Below are 19,070 nucleotides of genomic sequence, written 5' to 3' on the forward strand. Positions count from 1 at the left end.
TGAATTTCTTAAAACATTGCTTCTGTTTTTTGGCCACAAAGCATGTGGGATCTTTGCTCCCTGTCCAGGGATTGAACTCACACCCCCTGGAAGGGGAAGTCTTAATCACTGGGCCTACAGGAAAAATACCTAAAATTAAGTACTTTTAAAGAGACCAGAAGTTCTAAATTATATTACTTGTTTTTCATGAGTCCAGAGAAATTAAAAGGGATTTTGGACATTTTCTAGCTTCTGAGAACCATTCATTTTGGAGGCTCTGAACTCCATCTGCTAGGATTTCTAATCAGATTTTGACTCTGATGGCTTGAAGAAATTGCTATTATCTAGTTACTCCAGGTGTTCAGAGTATTTTTAAGCTGACTACAAACAACAGGTTCACATGTTGTAATTCTGAAAGCAAAAGCTTGAAAGCTGTTTGCATTTTGCATCAGAAGTAAGTGATGTCAGTAGTGCTGATTGCACATGACACTTTTCTTTTGGGAGAACAGTTTCTTCTTTTGTTCTCACCCAGAGATAACTAGCACATTTCTTTGAATTTGTGTTATAACAGGCCTATAAACTGTACCCTTCTCTATTTTTAATGATAGCTAATTGGGGTCATCCTTCCTGAAATAACTCTGAAAGACGAATTGCATATCAAGAACCCTGTGGCATAATTTTTACCAAATGGTTATTTTGTTTTGTTTGGCTCCTAGGTGAAACTGCCTTAACTTTTAACTTGTGCATTTGGGCCACTCCCTCAACCCTAATCATTTTGCTTTAGGAGTGGTTTAGGGTTCATGCCTGCCTGCCTTCCTCCTTCCTTCCTTTTCTCTTCTTAATTTCTTTTTTGTGTGCTTTGGTTCACAGATACATACTGGTTCTTGTTAAATTATATTTTTAAAGGAGAGGATCTTAGTTACGTACTCTTGGATTGCTGAGGTTTTTTTTTTTCCCCCTTTTTTAACATGAAAGTATGAATTTACATATTTTTAGTTCCACAGTAATGTCATCTTAACATTCCTAACTTAAAATATTTCAAACTTTACAGCATTTTACTTTTACTTCACAGCATCAACAATGTGGCAGTCTTTGTGGGCTTTGTAACTCTGACTATACAAAAATCTGTTTAATGACTAATATTTTTTCAATATTTAATTCTTTCATCATATATAAACTATAAATTCAAATTATTTCCAAACCATCTGTGGCCTAATATTTTCATGAAGTGTCTTAGAAGTTTGATGAAAACGTCTTTAGACACATCCCTGGTTGAGGCTGAAGTCTCTCTTGCAGCCATCTCTTGACCCAGCCTTTTAAAGAGAATTGGTCCTCTGAAATACTAGGATATCAAAAGCTTTAATTACTTCTTGTGTGTTTATTGTATGTATGTATACATATATAGGGCTTCCTAGGTGGCACAGTGGTAAAGAATCCGCCTGCCAGTGCATGAAATGCAAGAGACTGGGTTTGATCCCTGGGTTGGGAAGATCCCCTGGAGAAGGAAATGACAACCCACTCCAGTATTCTTGCCTGGGAAATCCCACAGAGGAGTCTGGCAGGCTACAGTCCATGGGGTCCCACAGAGTCAAACACGACTGAACGTACACACATATACATATGGTATAGGGAAAAGAAAGTGAAGTCGCTCAGTCGTGTCCGACTCTTTGCAACTCCGTGGACTGTAGCCCACCAGGCTCCTCCATCCATGGGATTCTCCAGGCAAGAATACTGGAGTGGGTTGCCATTTCCTTCTCCAAGGGGTCTTCCCGACCCAGGGATCGAACTCGGGTCTCCTGCATTGCAGGCAGACGCTTTACCGTCTGAGCCACCAAGGAAGCCCCATACATATGGTATATACATACGATATTCAGAATATGTGTATTCTGTTTTTAAAAACAGACTTACTATCTTCTAGGGAGCTAAGATAGAATAAACAGAATAATGTAAGAATTTACTGTGCTAATGGAAGAAAAATTTGAATTTGTATGTCTTCTGCTTTGTAACTCTGAAACCATAGTTCCAGAAACACTATGTAATGGAGAAAAAACGGGATAGTTTTGAAACTTGGTTCTTGCTAGCTTTGTGATGTTGCAAGTTCAAATATCAGTTCTCCTTGTGTCCCCTTCCCTGATGACCCTTGCAGTGACCCTTTCTTTTTGCAGTCATCTGCCTTAACCAGGTGTCATGTAAACAAAGTTGTCATGTCCAGAGCCACGAAGTAGGGATGTAAGTATTCTTGTAAATAAATGAAACAGTGAATGTGAAATGTCATTCAAGTTTGTAATCAACAAATATTGTTAGTCTACTTAAAAGTTGTGTGACAGCTTTTGAAACATTGTTTGCTTTGGATAAGACACATAATTAAGACTTAAAAGAGGAAATTACAGTTTCAAGTAGAGAGAGGCCATTTGATTTTTTTGTATTTGAAAAATACGTGAAATGCACAAAATCTTTTTGTGATCCTTAGAACACTACACATTTATTTGGTCTCTTCTCTCATGTTAAAGAAAAACTGATTTTTTGGTATGCATAAAGTGTCTGTCTACAATGCAGGAGACCCAGGTTCGATCCCTGGGTTGGGAAGATCCCTTGGAGAAGGAAATGGCAATCTACTCCAATACTATTGCCTGGAAAATCCCATGGATGGAGGAGCCTGGTAGGCTACAGTCCATGGGGTCGCAAAGAGTCGGACACAACTGAGCCACTTCACGTTCACGTTCATCTTTAGCTGAGAAAATTTAATCTTGTTTGCATTGTTAGACCTGATGATGTTTTGACCATTATCTGACTAAATCTTGTACGAACATTTTTTCATAGTTTTGATACCACAAAATATAAGCACAGAACCAGGTTGACAGGCATTCCATTCAATTCAGTACCTGAGATATATAGGTGTAATTAGGAACAGTTTTGTTTTAAATTTAGATGTCCTAATCACAAAACTACTGAACTTGGAAAAAATAATTAGTTTTGCCTTTGCTTTTTCTTGTTTTTTAAAAATATGACACAAACCACATTATCTCATCAGACTGCCTGTCCAAAAATATAGACCAAACTTACCTAATATGTGTTGATCATATCCTTGATATATCAAGAAGCCTATGAACATGTTATCAAAGTGTTTGCAGCCTATTCTGCCTTATAAGAGAAAGATTAAGGATAGACTAGAGTCTTATATTTTAGTAAAATTCCATCCAGTGTTTCAAGTCAGAGAAGGTACAGAGTTAATGATTCTTTTACCATCTTTATTTTCCAGCACACATACCTATAAGGCTATGAAATAATTATAGGTAGCAATATTCTTATCATTGCCTTTGTGTATCTGCTAATTTTGGAGGACTTGTCATTTAATGCAGTGATCAGTGCCTGTGTACTACTGAACGTTTGGTTATCTTTTAGGTCCTATCAGCAGTGTCCTAGTGAATAAATATGGCAGTCGTCCAGTCATGATTGTTGGTGGCATCTTATCAGGCAGTGGCTTGATTGCTGCTTCCTTCTGTAACACTGTGCAGGAACTTTACTTTTCTGTTGGAGTCATTGGAGGTGAGTTGATTCATTTTCAAGTATTGATATATTGCTGGTTATTTGGTATTCACCTACATTGGTCTTTCAGATCTTTTGAATGAAAGTCCCTCATAGAAATTAGCTGATTATCATTTTGACAAGCTGTAAATTTAAGAGCAATAGAAAGTCTAATTTTTAAAGAAATTACTGTCATACAGTAGGTATACATTGTTGAATAAATGAATGAATTGAAAGAAATCATTGTATCTCTTGTCCTAAGAATAGTCAATGGTTGTAGATAAAATGTGTTCCGCAGTTTGTTGCAAGAGTGGTCACTGGTTACTATTGTATTACCTATTCCTCTTACCAGGCAATAGACATCTATTGGAGCACCAGAGAGTATTAAACATAAAGCAGGAATTATCTGGTACAACATCCAGGTTGTTCTCTATGAGTCTGTTTTTTTCTTGTTATATTTGCTAGTTTGTATTGTTTAGATTCCATGTATAACTGGTAACATGCAGTATTTGCCTTATTCTGTCTGACTTATTTCACAGCATAATGCCCTCCCAAGTCCACCCATGTTGTTGAAAATAGCAAATTTTTTGTGTTCTTTTTTATGGCTGAGTAGTATTCAGTTGCATATATTTATCAATTGAGCTTCCCCAGTGGTTCAGCTGTCAAGAATCTGCTTGCAGTGCAGGAGATAAAGGAGACGCATGTTTGATCCCTGGGTGGGGAAGATCCCCAGAGGAAGAATAATGCTGTGATGAACAGTGGGTCTCTTGAGGTTTCACATATATTTTAGAATGTTTTTGTTCTATTTCTGTGGAAAATATCCTTGGGATTTTGATAGGGATTGCACTGAACATGTAGGTTGCTTTAGGTAATAAGGAGATTTTGACAGTGTTGATTCTTCCAGTCCATGAGCACAGAATATCTTTCCATTTTATTGGTATCTTTTTGAATTATATACCTCTTATTGTAATTTCTTCGTCTGGTTAAGTAATGCAAAATATGTCTCTGACATTTATTGTAATATATGATTCTTTTTTCTCTTCTCCCCAGGTCTTGGGCTTGCCTTCAACTTAAATCCGGCTTTGACCATGATTGGCAAATATTTCTATAAGAGACGACCGCTGGCAAATGGACTAGCCATGGCAGGCAGCCCTGTGTTCCTCTCTACCCTGGCCCCCCTCAACCAGGCTTTCTTTATGATCTACGGCTGGAGAGGAAGCTTCCTAATTCTCGGGGGCTTACTATTAAACTGCTGTGTGGCTGGAGCTCTGATGAGACCAATAGGGCCAAAGCCAACCACTGTAGAGAAAGGGAAGTCTAAAGGATCCCTTCAGGAAGCTGGAAAATACGAGATAAATAAGGGGGCAAGTGATGCAAATACAGATCTCATTGGAGGAAACCCCAAAGAAGAGAAAAAGTCAATCTTCCAAACACTTAATACATTTCTGGACTTAAGCCTATTCAAGCACAGAGGCTTTTTGTTATATCTGTCTGGAAATGTGCTCATGTTTTTTGGACTATTTACACCACTGGTCTTTCTTAGTAATTATGGCAAGAGTAAGCATTACTCTAGTGAGAAGGCTGCCTTCCTCCTTTCCATTCTGGCTTTTGTTGACATGGTAGCCAGACCTTCTATGGGACTTGTAGCCAACACAAAGTGGATAAGACCTCGAGTTCAGTATTTTTTTGCTGCATCTATTATTGCAAATGGACTGTGTCATCTGGCAGCACCTTTATCCTCTACCTATATAGAGCTCTGTATCTATGCAGGATTCTTTGGATTTGCTTTTGGGTGGCTCAGCTCAGTATTGTTTGAAACACTGATGGACCTTGTTGGACCCCAGAGATTCTCCAGTGCTGTGGGGTTGGTGACCATTGTGGAGTGCTGTCCTGTACTCCTGGGGCCACCAGTTTTAGGTACAGTATGTCTCCCAATTTCTATGGTTCTATTAACATAAAACAGGCAGAGAAGATTGGGAAGGTGATGGAAAGCAGAAGTCAGTGGGCTGCTTGATAGTCCTCATTTCTGTATCCTCAGGGCTGACACGGTGTTTATCATATCATAATGGCTCAAATACTTGAATTAAGGTGAATCATCAAATTGAAAGAAGAATAAAAATGACTTTAAACACATATTTATTAAAATAATAATAACAGTAGGTGCCGTAGGTACAGTAGGTGAGGGCTCACAGTATACCAGGAACTCTGCTACTAATCATTTTCTATATTCTGTCATATATTACAAGTCTATGATGTCAGACTATTACTGTCCTCATTTTATAAACCAAGAAATAGAGGCTTCTGAAAGTGAAATTACTTGCTTGCCCAGGATCACACAGCTCGTGAGTGACTATAAAACCTGATGTATTATTCTCTCAAGAATGCTAACCAGTTTACATTTAAAAATTATCATTAATACAAAACAACAATAATTTTGACTTCTGGATGTAACTCATGCTTTTCAGATTGTACAGTATAAAGTCAGGAAGGATACATAATAGAAGACCCATTACTGACCCATCAAAACTTTTCTACCCTCTCTCCTCCCTATTCCTAAGTGAAGTCGCTCAGTGAGTGTCTGACTCTTGGCGACCCCATGGACTGTAGTCCACCAGGCTTCTCCGTCCATGGGATTTTCCAGGCAAGAGTACTGGAGTGGGTTGCCATTTCCTTCTCCAGAGGATCTTCCCAACCCAGGGATCGAACCCAGGTCTCCCACATTGTAGGCAGACACTTTACCGTCTGAGCCACTAGGGAAGCCCTCCCTATACCTAAGGAGACTCTAAATCCTGTCCATTTTTGCTTCCTAAATCTCTATCTAATCTGCCCATTTTTCCTCCATCAGAACTACTGCTCTTATCCATATCGTCTTGTAGTCTTCTAACTTTACCCATATTTGCTCTAGCTGTTCTCCAGTCTCTTAGGACACTCCAGTTGCTTCCTGCATTCTTAGGGTGAAGATCAAATTCCCTACTGTGGCTCCTGGTTCCTGCATGGCCTGGCCCACCATCTCCAGCTTCATTTCCTACCACCCAGTTTGCTCTCTGGGCTTCCCCTCTCACGTGGTGCTTCCTCCTACCACCTGGCTTTGCACCAGCTGTTCTCTGCCCAGATCCTTTTCCCATCTCCTTTCTCCTAGATTAACTCTTATCCTGTAAGTCTTGGTTAAGTTTACACTTTAAGAAAAGCCTTCCTGGGACTTCCTGGTGGTCTGGTGACTAAGTCTCTTTGCTCCCAGTGCAGGGGCCCTGGGTTTAATCCCTGGTTGGGGAACTAGATCCCACATGCTACAACTAAGAGTTTGCATGCCGCAACTAAAGATCCTGTGTGCCACAACTAAGACCTGGTGCAGTCAAATAAATTTTTTTTTTAAGATAAAAACCTTCCTGGTACTGAGTTTCACACTGGGGTAAACTTTTGTTAGCATGTTTTAAGGCTTTAACAGAAAACAGCAAGCAATAAAATAATAACCTGTTATCCTACCACACAGAAACCATTGCTGGTAGCTAATTTGCTATTTGGGGGAACAGATAAAAGCACATATTCTTTCAAAGAAAATGTGTGCAGTGCCATAAATGACCTTTTGGAACCTCTTTGCACTGATTACATTTCAGTCAATTTCCTTAAAGAGAAAAAATATTTTTAATGCCTGCTTATTATAGAACTGTACCCTGTGAGGTTCCTCTATCCATGGGATTTCCCAGGCAAGAATACTGGGATGGGTTGCCATTTTCTCCTCCAGGGGATGTTCCCAATGCAGGGATCAAACCCATGTCTCCTGCATTGGAAGGTGGATTTTTCACCAGCAAAAGCCACCAGGGAAGCCCTCTCCTTAATAGAGTTTTAACCAACCCCCAGCATTTTTTTTTAATAAACTTTTTTTCCCATTTAATAAATATTTACCAGGAAAAGAAAAGCCTTCCTGACCCTTCTTACTGGCCCAAACCTCCTATTTTCTGCCTTCAAACATTTCTGTAGCACTTGTCACAGTCTGTGTGGTTATTGGATTAACATTTCTCTGCTGAACTATGGACGTTATCTCCTTTACTTACTCTTAACTCAGGGCTTAGCAGACCCAGGGCTGTATTGATATACAGAAACTAAGTATTGCTGAGTGAGTGATGCCCTACTTTGGAAAACCATATGGAATCATATTTGAATTGGTTATTATATCCTTTATATGTGTAGAGTTTTCCAAAGTGTCTTTAAGTTTCTTTAATATCAGACCTCATAAAAATGTGAATAGAAAAGACTATGGTGTGTCATTTCCAAATTTACTTGACTATGGAAACATGAGGGAGGTAGCCTGAAGCACAGAGGTTATGGGTGCATGCCTCAGAGTCAGACTCGCTGGGGTTAAAGCCAACCTGTTTCACTTAAAACTTTGTGACCTTCCTTAAAGTTTCTGTACTTCAGCTTTTATGTTATACAGTGGAAATGATGATAGAATCTTCCTGGTGTGAGGTTAGAATGGTGGAAAGTATTGCTGTTAGTTAATGTTTTAGCAGAGGATGAGTGTCCCCAGGAATGCTCTTTGGGAAATGCTGATGTCAGAAAAAGTGCATTGGCCTGTGGCCTTGGGCAAGACTCTTAAACCTCTTTTGAGCAAATTTTTCCATTGCATATTGAGAAAACTGATTTTACGTGATCTCAAGTGTTAGTCACTCAGCCGTATCCAACTCTTTGGACTGTAACCTGCTAAGCTTCTCTGTTCATGGGATTCTCCAGGCAAGAATACTAGGGTGGGTTGCTATTCCCTTCTCCAGGGGATCTTCTTGACCCAGGGATCAAATACAGGTTTCCTGCATTGCACGCAGATTCTTTACTGTCTTTTCCACTAGAGAGCCCCAGGTGACCTCAAGGACTTTGCAATTCAAAATTACCACAATTTAATAATTTTCAAGTTGCTAAAGATAACAGTGTGCGGGGACACCCCAAATCAGTGTGACATCATAGACAAAAGATCAAATAATTTTGAGCAGTTTCTTTTTATACTAATTTGGCATTTATGAGCTCTTTGAATGGATCCTTAAGCTTTACTTGGGAAAAGGTATAATTGTTTGCCCTCATAACTTTTTTTTTTTTACATTCCTCAGGTCGTCTCAATGACATATATGGAGACTATAAATACACATACTGGGCATGTGGCATAATCCTTATTGTCGCAGGCATCTATCTTTTCATTGGCATGGGCATCAATTACCGACTTCTTGAAAAAGAACAGAAAGCTGAGAAGCAGCAGAAAAAGGAAAGTAAAGACGAGGAGACCAATGTAGATGTTGCTGAGAAGCCAAAAGAAGTCACCGATGCAGCAGAATCTCCAGAACAAAAAGCCACAGAAGGAGACCTCAGAGAGGCGGAGAGTCCAGTTTGAACCTGTGGGACTGAAGGGTAAATGGTGCAGCTCATGACCCAAAATATTCTATTGGCCTGTGATCTACCAGTGGTGCTCAATGCAAATACTGGACATTTCTGTGGGAATCATACCAGGGGTTTATTGATGGAATTTTTGTTTCACTCCTTACCAGTAGCCTGGATTAAAAATGCCTAGCCTTGGGAAGGGAGTGGTTGAAAAAGAATGAGAAAAGGAAGTCAGTTTCTGTGTTTGTTTCTTTGTTTAAATCTTTGCATTTAACAGTGTCATGAAGATTATAATACGTGCCTTAAGTTTTAGTCTTTAGGGAGCCTTAACTATTAAAACTGTTCTGCTTAACTCATCCATTTTCAGTGTTCCGTTACAAATAAAAATAACTGCTTTGAGGCAAATCTAAAATTTTAAATAAATTTTGTTTCATATTGTCACTAGAAGATTTGAAAGTTGGTGGTTTTATAAAACCCTGACTAAAATATTTTCCTAGCATCAGTAGTTGCTTGGCATATGTGCCTGCTAGATATGTATTTAGGAAATTTAAGGCATGAAGCTTTGAAAACATCTTGGCTTTTCAGGATGCATTGTACTTACTCATCATCAACCCTCCAGTATCTTCTCTTGGGTTGCTTATTAGAAGTCAAGTGCTTGAGAGTTGATTTCATTAAATTACTATTTTTGTTCCCCTTTCCAAAGATACATTTTGTGTAGTCATAGATAATTGCCCTTTTTGAGATTACATACTATTTTTTTCAATGTAAAAATTAGTATTAAAATACACAACTATGTATTAGTGCCTCCTCACTAAATTAAATGTAGAAAGCTATTTCATACAGCAGCTGAATTCAGCTTAAACTTTTCCAAAACATCAGTTAAACTGTGAGACTTGGAATCTTTTTTGGTTGCTGTTTTCCTGGAATTTTACCCCTTTGATTCCTAGTGGTTTCATTTATATCCATATCTAGCTTAGCACTGAGTATGAGACACTCAGTCTGTGTAGTGTTTGCTAATTAAAGAGAACCATAGAAATGTGGCCCACAGAAACCAATAGGGATAAGATAGGGAGAGAAGTTGCTATTTTGGCTTATCAACACATAACTCTTTTTCTTTTTCTGATAAGGCCTTAAAGGAAATTAGATTTTGCTTAGAATTATTGGAAATATTCTTATTCCTCACACAACCCTAAAGATTTTGTGACCCTTTTCCACTTTATCTGAAATGTAAAGAAATGGGTTTAGTATATAGATAGGGAGGGGGACAAACCAGAATGAAAACTGTAAATTTTTTTTTAACCTAGTATCTTTTAAATTGCAGCAGGAAGATAATGTTAGACATTCAATGAATTATATTCAATGCATTTAAAAATATTGCGGTTGACAGTGTGAAAGTATAGACATAAAACCTTATTTAACAGGCTGGCTTTTTAAAATAAAAATTTTCTTTTTTTTTTTTTAAGAAATGTTTCTTCTTCCAAATGTTTATTTTCTTGAGGAAAATATTCTGTGTCTTCATTTTCATTATCAAGATTCAGTCTGGCCCTTGCTAATGTTAAATAATTCAGCATATGTGCATTGGAATTTGTATATATGGCTTATTTTGATTTTTCTCCTTAACGTCTTCTTCCAGGCAAGCAGGAGAGAAATTTTTTAAAACTACTTCTCTGAAAGCATTTTGAAAGCAGAGCAGTTAATCTTAAGGACACAATGAAAACTCCCTTTCTGTGCTCAGGTATCATGGCAGATGGAGGAGGAATTTTAGGGGAGAAGCCTGCTGTGATTGTTGACAGGCTTGGCTCCAGTTTGGGCTCGGCCATTTTCCACAGACCTAACCTCTGTATGCCTCTTTCCCTTTCTATAAAAGTGAGGATCATCCTGAGTAAGTAAAAAATGTGGGGTGGGGGAGTAAACCAGGAGTATAAGATTATTTTCCCCCATCCCAGTTGTTAAGCGACATCCATACATAAGACGCTGCCTAGTTTTTTCCCACTAACTGAAACTTGCTAGTGAAGTGATGAAATTTTGGTGCAGAATGATCACCATTTATTAGGAGGAAGGGTTCTCAAGTTGCTGTATTCAGAAGCAAAAGGTTAAAAACTGGCTCAAAGCTGGACTAAACAAAACCTTTTACCACCCAATCCAACTCTGACTTTTTCCCACTGAAGACACAGGCTTAAGGGATTTATTCAGGATCAGTTTTGGTAACAGAGCCAACACTAAAGGCCAATATAGGCCTACTCTGCCATCTAGTCCTTGCTAACAATCAGCTAATCCTCTCGTGTTGCAGTGCTGTTTTCAACACTGGATGCATCTGAGCTTTCTGACTGGGCAGTCTGTTGTCCCTTGCTCCATGTGAAGCCTGACTAGACAGACCTCTGAAGTTTTATTTCAGTTGACAGAGTTTCAGTGGCTGCTTTGGGAAAATAGAGTACCTGCCTATCCTTGCTTCCCTCTGTCCCACACTCTGCTAAGTCACAAAACATATAGCTCTCTAGATTGTTGTGCCCAAAGAGGCTGGGGACTGGTCAAGAGTATGCTCTGAAATAGTCTCAGTTCAAAGCTGAAAAATTGTTTAAGAAACTGGTAGACTGGACAGTTGCAGATGACCATGGCAACAAGACCATATTGTCACATTATAGTCATTTTTGAGAACTGAAATCATCTTGACCTATTCAAAATAATTTCTACAGAAAGTACTCAGTAAAGGATGATGCTAAAACTAGAAAATTCAGGGAGGTATTTTTATCCCTGGTTTAATCACACTAATGAATAATCTTATTCTTGTTTTATTGTATTGAATTTCAGATTGATAAATTCAGAATTGGTTTATATGAAAAACCTCAATGTCCAGGTTTTACATCTTCCCTAGGAAATGGTTCATAGTATATATATTTAATTATCAGGTGTGCGTCACTCGTCCCACCCCACCCCACCCCCCACCCCCTTGTTGTTGGAAAGATGAGAAAAGGTGAACACTGTATGTCTACCTTTGCAACATGGCTTGTTTTAATAATCAGGTCAGGTACTTGAAGAAAGAGGTTAATGACAGACTTTGGCTACTATGAAAACTTGTGAGGAAGTAATGGCCCAAGCTTGCCTGGCTTACCCAAATATGAGCAATTAAGCCAAGTTGCTTCAGATTAGAAGCATCTAAGGCGGTTTCAAATACATCATTCCTGAAATGTGTTTTAGCTTTAGGATTTCAGATTTCAGTCATCCTTTCCCCACTTAGTCTGGGCCGTTGTGACAGTCATTCAGTAGAATATCTCTTCTTGGCTATACAGCACTGATGTACTTTCTGCTGGCTTTTTACTGTGACTTGCTAGAAGACACTGGAATAGCTAGCAAAGAAATCACAGCCTACTGGTATGTTTAGCAGTATAGACTGCCAGGGTTCAAACAAAGGCTATGTGACCTCAACCCTAAGCATCAGGTGTTTTCTTCTGTAAAGGTGTTAATAATTAATGCCATTTGTTGCCCCAGGGCTGTAATGAAGTTTAGTTGATATGTGACAGCTTGTATTAGGCAAGGGCTTAATAAATGTAAGCACCTATTTAAAATATATATATATCAAAGATATGTAGTACTTGGGGAAAAATTGAGCTGTTCTAATTCCCAAGGTGGGTGGAGCCTCACAGAGGATAGTTTGGGAGTGACTCTTAAAGGTAAGACTATTAGCTAAATGATCAAACTCCTTTTAGACCTATCCTCATTTTACTCTTACAAATGTAATGGTCCCTGTTTGGTAATGAGTGGAAACTAACACCGCATGAGAGTGGTGCTCTTTAAGTAGGCAGGTTTGAATCCCAAAGCCCTTGGTCTTTGTTCACTGCCCCTACAAGGAAGAGGCACCTGATTAATAAAAAGAGCAGAAATATAATGAGAAGCCAGTCATGATTGAAGTCCTCTCTACCTAGTTCTTAAATGTAAATGTTCTTAATGTAAACTGAAAGATTGATGAGCTTTGAATTTTTCCCTACTACATTGATAACATGATTTAAATAATAAATTGTCATCAGTTGGTGGCTGAATAAATTGGTACAACATATTGCAAAGTTTTGCTGCTTTTATTGACTACACAAAAGCCTTTAACTGTGTGGATCACAACAAACTGGAAAATTCTTAAAGAGATGAGAATACCAGATCACCTGACCTGCCTCCTGAGAAATCTATATGCAGGTCAAGAAGCAACAGTTAGAACAGGACATGGGAAAATTGACTGGTTCCAAATTGAGAAATGAGTACATCAAGGCTGTATATTGTTACCCTGCTTATTTAACTTATATGCAGCGTATGTCATGTGAAATGCCAGGCTGGATGAAGCACAAGCTGAAACCAAGATTGCCGGAAGAAATATCAATAACCTCAGATATGCAGATGACACCACCCTTATGGCAGAAAGCAAAGAAGAACTAAAGAGCCTCTTGATGAAAGTGAAAGAGGAGAGTGAAAAAGCTGGCTTAAAATTCAAGATTCAGAAAACTAAGATCATGGCATCTGGTCCCATCACTTCATGGCAAATAGATGGGGAAACAATGGAAACAGTGACAGACTTTGTTTCCTTGGGCCCTAAAATCACTGCAGGTAGTGACTGCAGCCATGAAATTAAAAGACGATTGCTCTTTGGAAGGAAAACTATGACAAACCTAGACAGAAAGCCGAGTGCTGAAGAAGTGATGCTTTTGAACTGTGGTGTGGGAGAAGACTCTTGATAGTTCCCCGGACTGCAAGACCAAATCAGTCCATTCTAAAGGAAATCAGTCCTGAATATTCATTGGAAGGACTGATGCTGAAGCTAAAATTCCAATACTTTGGCCACCTGATGTGAAGAACTGACTCGTTGGAAAAGACCCTGATGCTGGGAAAGATTGAAGGTGGGAGGAGAAGGGGATGACAGGGGATGAGATGGTTGGATGGCATCACCGACTCAATGGACATGAGTTTGAGCAAACTCCAGGAGTTGGTGATGGACAGGGAGGCCTGGTGTGCTGCGGTCCATGGGGTTGCAGAGTCGGACACAACTGAGCAACTTAACTGAACTACTAGTTCCCAAGCATTGTTCAAAGTTTTGAGAATCCAGCCATGAACGTAATAATGTCTTTACATGCTACTTTGTAGTAAGGGAAAACAGACAGTGAAGAGCAAGTTAAAAGGAAAACAGGAATATGGATATGAGATAAAACCTTCATTAATTCATTCACCTAAATAGTATTTTTGGAGTGCTGTCTATGTGCCTGTCCGGTTTCTAGACAGAAGGGATAATAATGATCAGGGTTCCTTGGCACCCACAGCTTCTGTTCCAGAGGGAAGACTGCATAGTAAGTGCTGTGACAGGACATCACATGGAGAAGTCTCTAACCCAATCTCAGGAGGGCCTAAAGAGGACAAAAAAGTATATACCCTTGAGCAAGTTAATTTGTCTAAGCCTCTTTGGTAAATTAAACATAATTATTGTGAGGATTGTGAATGTACGCTGCATACAGTTGAATGAACAGTAGTATTAGTTGAGCTCATAGTAGTTTTAAAAATTAAACAGTGTCAGTTGTCATCAACCAGAACAGTCACTGGAGTACACAAGGGCCTTTGCAGTATATCATCTGATTCATGCAATATCCTAGGGTGTGTGTTGTGTGTGTGCTCAGTCACTGAGTCATGTCCCATTCTTTGTGACCCCATGAACTGTAGCTTGCCAAGCTCCTCTGTCCCTAGGATTTCCCAGGCAAGAATGCAGGAGTGGGTTGCCATTTCCTACTCCAGGGGATCTTCCCGACCCAGGGATTGAACCACTGTCTCTTGCATCTCCTGCATTGGCAGGTGGTAGATTCTTTACCACTGTACCACCAGTGGGTATAAGTGAAAAATACCCTTTAACTGGGTTTTACCACTCTCCCCAGCCCCTGCATACAGCTCAGCTGCTGGAGCTGAAGGTTGTACTGCATGGAAGTTTGGAAACACAAGAATGAGAAAGGTTGTATCCTGGGTAATCTTGAAGGATGAATAGAGACCAATCACTTGGACTCTGCACCAATGGTCCTGACCCCAGTGAGTTCACAATCTGACTTACAGTCATTTTCCTTGGCCTCGGAATTCATACTGTGATTTCTTTACTTGTGAGATTTCCTTTCCTAATGTGCTTTACTGATTCCAGAATTAAAAGTTTGCATTTCCGGAGCTTACTCTGGCCAGGTCCCAAGAGGAAGTGGCTAGCAGCCATTAAGTAGCCAGGAGGTGATTAAAAATCACCTGGTATGCTGACAATCTGCACATCCATAGCTATCAAGAGAAGGTTTGTAATAGTTCTTGTCATTGTGGTCTATCTTTCCCTATCTTATTTTTTTTTCCTTTGAAACCAAAACAAAAATGTGTGCCTGCTAAGTCACTGCAGTCGTGTCTGACTCTTTGCAACTCATGGTCTCCCCAGGCTCATCTGTCCCTGGGGTTCTTCGGGCAAGAACACTGACTGGAGTGGGTTGCCATTTCCTTCTCCAGGAGATCTTTCCCACCAGAGATCGAACCCATGTCTCTTGGATCTCTTGCATTGGCAAGTGGGTTCTTTACCACTAGTGCCACCTGGGTGCTTTCGTGTTATGCTATGCTTACTCGTTCAGTCGTGTCCGACTCTGTGACCCCATGGACTGTAGCCCGCCAGGCTCCTTTGTCCATCGGAGTCTCCAGGCAAGAATACTGGAGTGGGTTGCCGTGCCCTCTTCCAGGGATCTTCCCAACCCATGGATCGAACCCAGGTCTCCTCCATTGCAGGCAGATTCTTTACCGTCAGAGCCACCAGGGAAGCCCAGGAATGCTGGAGTGGGCATCCTGAGCCTCCTCCAGGGCATCTTCCTGACCCAGCAATGAAACCGGGGTCTGCTTTTGTGTTAGGCCTTATTTATATATACTTTTCAGCATGGGAACTTTAGAGACTTTTTGGTAACAACCTTGTAAGTTCCCAGTACTATCTTGTTTCTCAGATGCTAAGAATGAGCATAAACAAGGACCACCTTGCAATGCAGGGGATGCAGGGATAGGTTTGATCCCTGGCTGGGGAACTAACATGCCACATGCATGGAGCAACTAAACCAAAAGAAAAAAAAAAAAAACCCTTGGGAGTCCTTGCCCCACAAGGAAAGATTCCCCCATGATGCAATGAACATCTCGTGTGCCACAATTAAGACCTGATACAGCCAAATAAATCAGTTAACTTTAAAAAATGAGCATAAACAGGCCTGCAGCAGACAGAGCTGTGAGCTTAAACTACCTGTGCCCCAGCCCCTTCCACACCTCTCCCCATTCCCACCCCCACATTCCTCTATGGTTGCCCAAATACTTATACTTTACTTACTGTTTCTCCTTACAGTGCCCTCTTCCCTGCCATAGGCTTCATTTTTAACAGCCTCCCTATCAGTTCTCTCCACCTTCAATCCAGCCTCAACACTGCTGCTAAAAGACTTTTCTAAAAAGGCCAGATTTTCAGCTGCCTTTATAACCTCAAAGCAATAAAGATAAAATTCATTAATCACTCACTCTGCTTTAAATCCTGTAATTTGAGAATAAAGTCCAAAGTCCTTAGCAGGACCCATAGGGCCCTTCTTAATTAGCTTCTGCATCAGATCAGTCCTCAGCCCACACCCTGCTCCCCAGCCCAACTGAATTACTTAGTTCTTTAACTAAGACCTTGTTTCAGACCCCTGCCTTCCTAAATGCTAATGCCTAGAAGCCCCTCCAGAGAAGGCAATGGCACCCCAGTCCAGCACTCTTGCCTGGAAAATCCCATGGATGGAGGAGCCTGGTGGGCTGCAGTCCATGGGGTCACTAAGAGTCAGGCACGACTGAGCGACTTCACTTTCACTTTTCACTTTCATGCATTGGAGAGGGAAATGGCAACCCACTCCGGTGTTCTTGCCTGGAGAATCCCAGGGACGGGGGAGCCTGGTGGGCTGCCGTCTATGGGGTCACACAGAGTCGGAAACGACTGAAGCGACTTAGCAGCAACAGCAGAAGCCCCTCCCTCCTTTCTCCTCAGCACCAACTCCTATCTGACTTTTGAAACTTGGTTGATCCCTGCTTTTACAGGGGGCCTTATCTGAGTCCCCAGATCATTTTTGTTGTCCTGCTGATCTGTTGTTGTTTTTTAACTGAATGAAGGATTCTTTAAATTCTGTAGTGTGTTTTTGTTCAGTTGCAAAGGCATATATCTATTAGCGACCCCACAGACTGCTGCATGCCAGGCTTCCCTGTCCTTCACTATCTCCTAGAGTTTGCTCAAATTCATTGTGTCAATAATGCCATCCAACAGTCTCATCCTCCTGTCAACCGCTTCTCCTGTCTTCAATCTTTCCCAGCATCAGGGTCTTTTCCAGTGAGTCAGCTCTTTGTATCAGGTGGCCAAAGCTGAAGCTTCAGCATCAGTCCTTTCAATGAATATTCAGGGTTGATTTCCTTTAGGATGGACTGATTTGATCTCCTTGCAGTCCAAGGGACTCTAAAGAGTCTTCAGCGCCACAATTAAAAAGCATCAGTTCTTCAGTGCTTAGCTTCCTTCAGTGCTCAGATGTGTCCAACTCTCACATCCATACATGACACTGGAAAAACCATAGCTTTGACTAGACGGACCTTTGTTGGCAAAGTAATGTCTCTGATTTTTAATATGCTGTCTAGGTTTGTCACAGCTTTCCTTCAAAGAAGCAAGTGTCTTAATTTCATGGCTACAGTCAGCATTCACAGTGATTCTGGAGCCCAGGAAAATAAAATTTGTCACTGTTTCCACTTTTTCCACATCTATTCACCATGAAGTAATGGGACCGGAGTTTTTTGAATTTTGAGTTTTAAGTCAGCTTTTTCACTCTCCTCTTTCACCCTCATCAAGAGGCTCTTCAGTTCCTCTTTGCTTTCTGCCATTATAGTGGTATGTCATCTGTATATCTGAGGTTGTTGCTGTTTTTCCCGGCAGTCTTGATTCCAGCTTGTGATTCATCCAGCCCAGCATTTTGCATGATATACTTTGCATAGAAGTTAAATAAGTAGGGTGACAAACTTGGCAAACTCCTGTCTCAATTTTGAACCATTCTGTTGTTCCATGTCTGGTTCTGACTGTTGCTTCTTGACCTGCATAGGGGTTTCTCAGGAGGCAGGTAAGGTGGTCTGGTATTTCCATCCCTTTAAGAATTTTCCACAGTTTGTTGTGATCCACACAGTCAAAGGCCTTAGCATAGTCAATGAAGCAGAAGTAGACATTTTTCTGGAATTCCTTGCTTTCTCTATGATCCAGTGGATGTTGGCAGTTTGATCTCTGGTTCCTCTGCCTTTTCTAAATGCAACTGGTACATCTGTAAGTTCTCAGTTCACATGCTGTTGAAGCCTAGCTTGAAGGATTTTGACTATTACCTTGTGAGCATGTGAAATGAACACAATTTACAGTAGTTAGAACATTCTTTGGCATTGCTCCTTTTTGGGACTGGAATGAAAACTGACCTTTTCCAGTCCTGTGGCCACTGCTGAGTTTTCCAAATTCGCTGAAGTATTCAGTGCAGCATTTTAATAGCATCATCGTTTAGGATTTGAAATAGCTGAGCGGGAATTCCATCACCTCCATTAGCTTTGTTTGTAGTAATGCTTCCTAAGGCCCACTTGACTTCACACTCCAGGATGTCTGGCTCTAGGTGTGTGACCTCACCATCATGGTTATCCAAGTCATTATGACCTTTTATGTATAGTTCTTCTGTGTATTCTTGCCACCTTTTCTTAATCTCTTCTACTTCTGTTAGGTCCTTGCTGTCTCTCTCCTTTATTGTGCCCATCCTTGTATGAAATATTCCCTTGATGTCCCCAATTTTCTTGAAGAGATCTCTAGTCTTTCCCATTCAATTGTTTTCCTCTATTTTTTTGCATTGTTCACACAAGAATGCTTTCTTATCTCTCATTGCTATTCTCTGGAACTCTGCATTCATTTGGGTATATTTCCCCCTTTCTCCTTTGCCTTTCACGTGTCTTCTTAACTATCCTTAAGGCCTCCTCAGACAACCACTTTGCCTTCTTGCATTTCTTTTTCTTTGGGATAGTTTTGGTCACTGCCTCCTCTACAGTGCTATGAACCTTCATCCATAGTTCTTCAGGCACTCTGTCTACCAGATCTAGCCCCTCAAATTTATTCACCTCCTCCAGTGTATAATCATAAGGGATTTGATTTAGGCAAAACCTGAATGGCC

General features: G+C 40.4%; 1 protein-coding gene across 2 annotated transcripts in view; it reads left to right on the plus strand.

Annotated features, from left to right (window-relative positions):
- The window catches only part of SLC16A1 (solute carrier family 16 member 1), a 32,163-nt gene extending 19,249 nt beyond the window's left edge, over positions 1 to 12,914 (plus strand). For both annotated transcript variants that reach the window (XM_052636628.1, XM_052636629.1), the window contains 3 exons: positions 3,382 to 3,525; positions 4,555 to 5,421; positions 8,601 to 12,914. In XM_052636628.1, the coding sequence (XP_052492588.1) occupies positions 3,382 to 3,525; positions 4,555 to 5,421; positions 8,601 to 8,878 (1,289 nt within the window). In that variant the 3' untranslated portion in view covers positions 8,879 to 12,914. The remainder of the gene's footprint in view (positions 1 to 3,381; positions 3,526 to 4,554; positions 5,422 to 8,600) is intronic.
- The last annotated feature ends 6,156 nt before the right edge of the window (positions 12,915 to 19,070 follow it).

The sequence above is a fragment of the Budorcas taxicolor genome, chromosome 3 (genome assembly GCF_023091745.1).
Source record: "Budorcas taxicolor isolate Tak-1 chromosome 3, Takin1.1, whole genome shotgun sequence".
Taxonomy (NCBI): Eukaryota; Metazoa; Chordata; class Mammalia; order Artiodactyla; family Bovidae; genus Budorcas; species Budorcas taxicolor.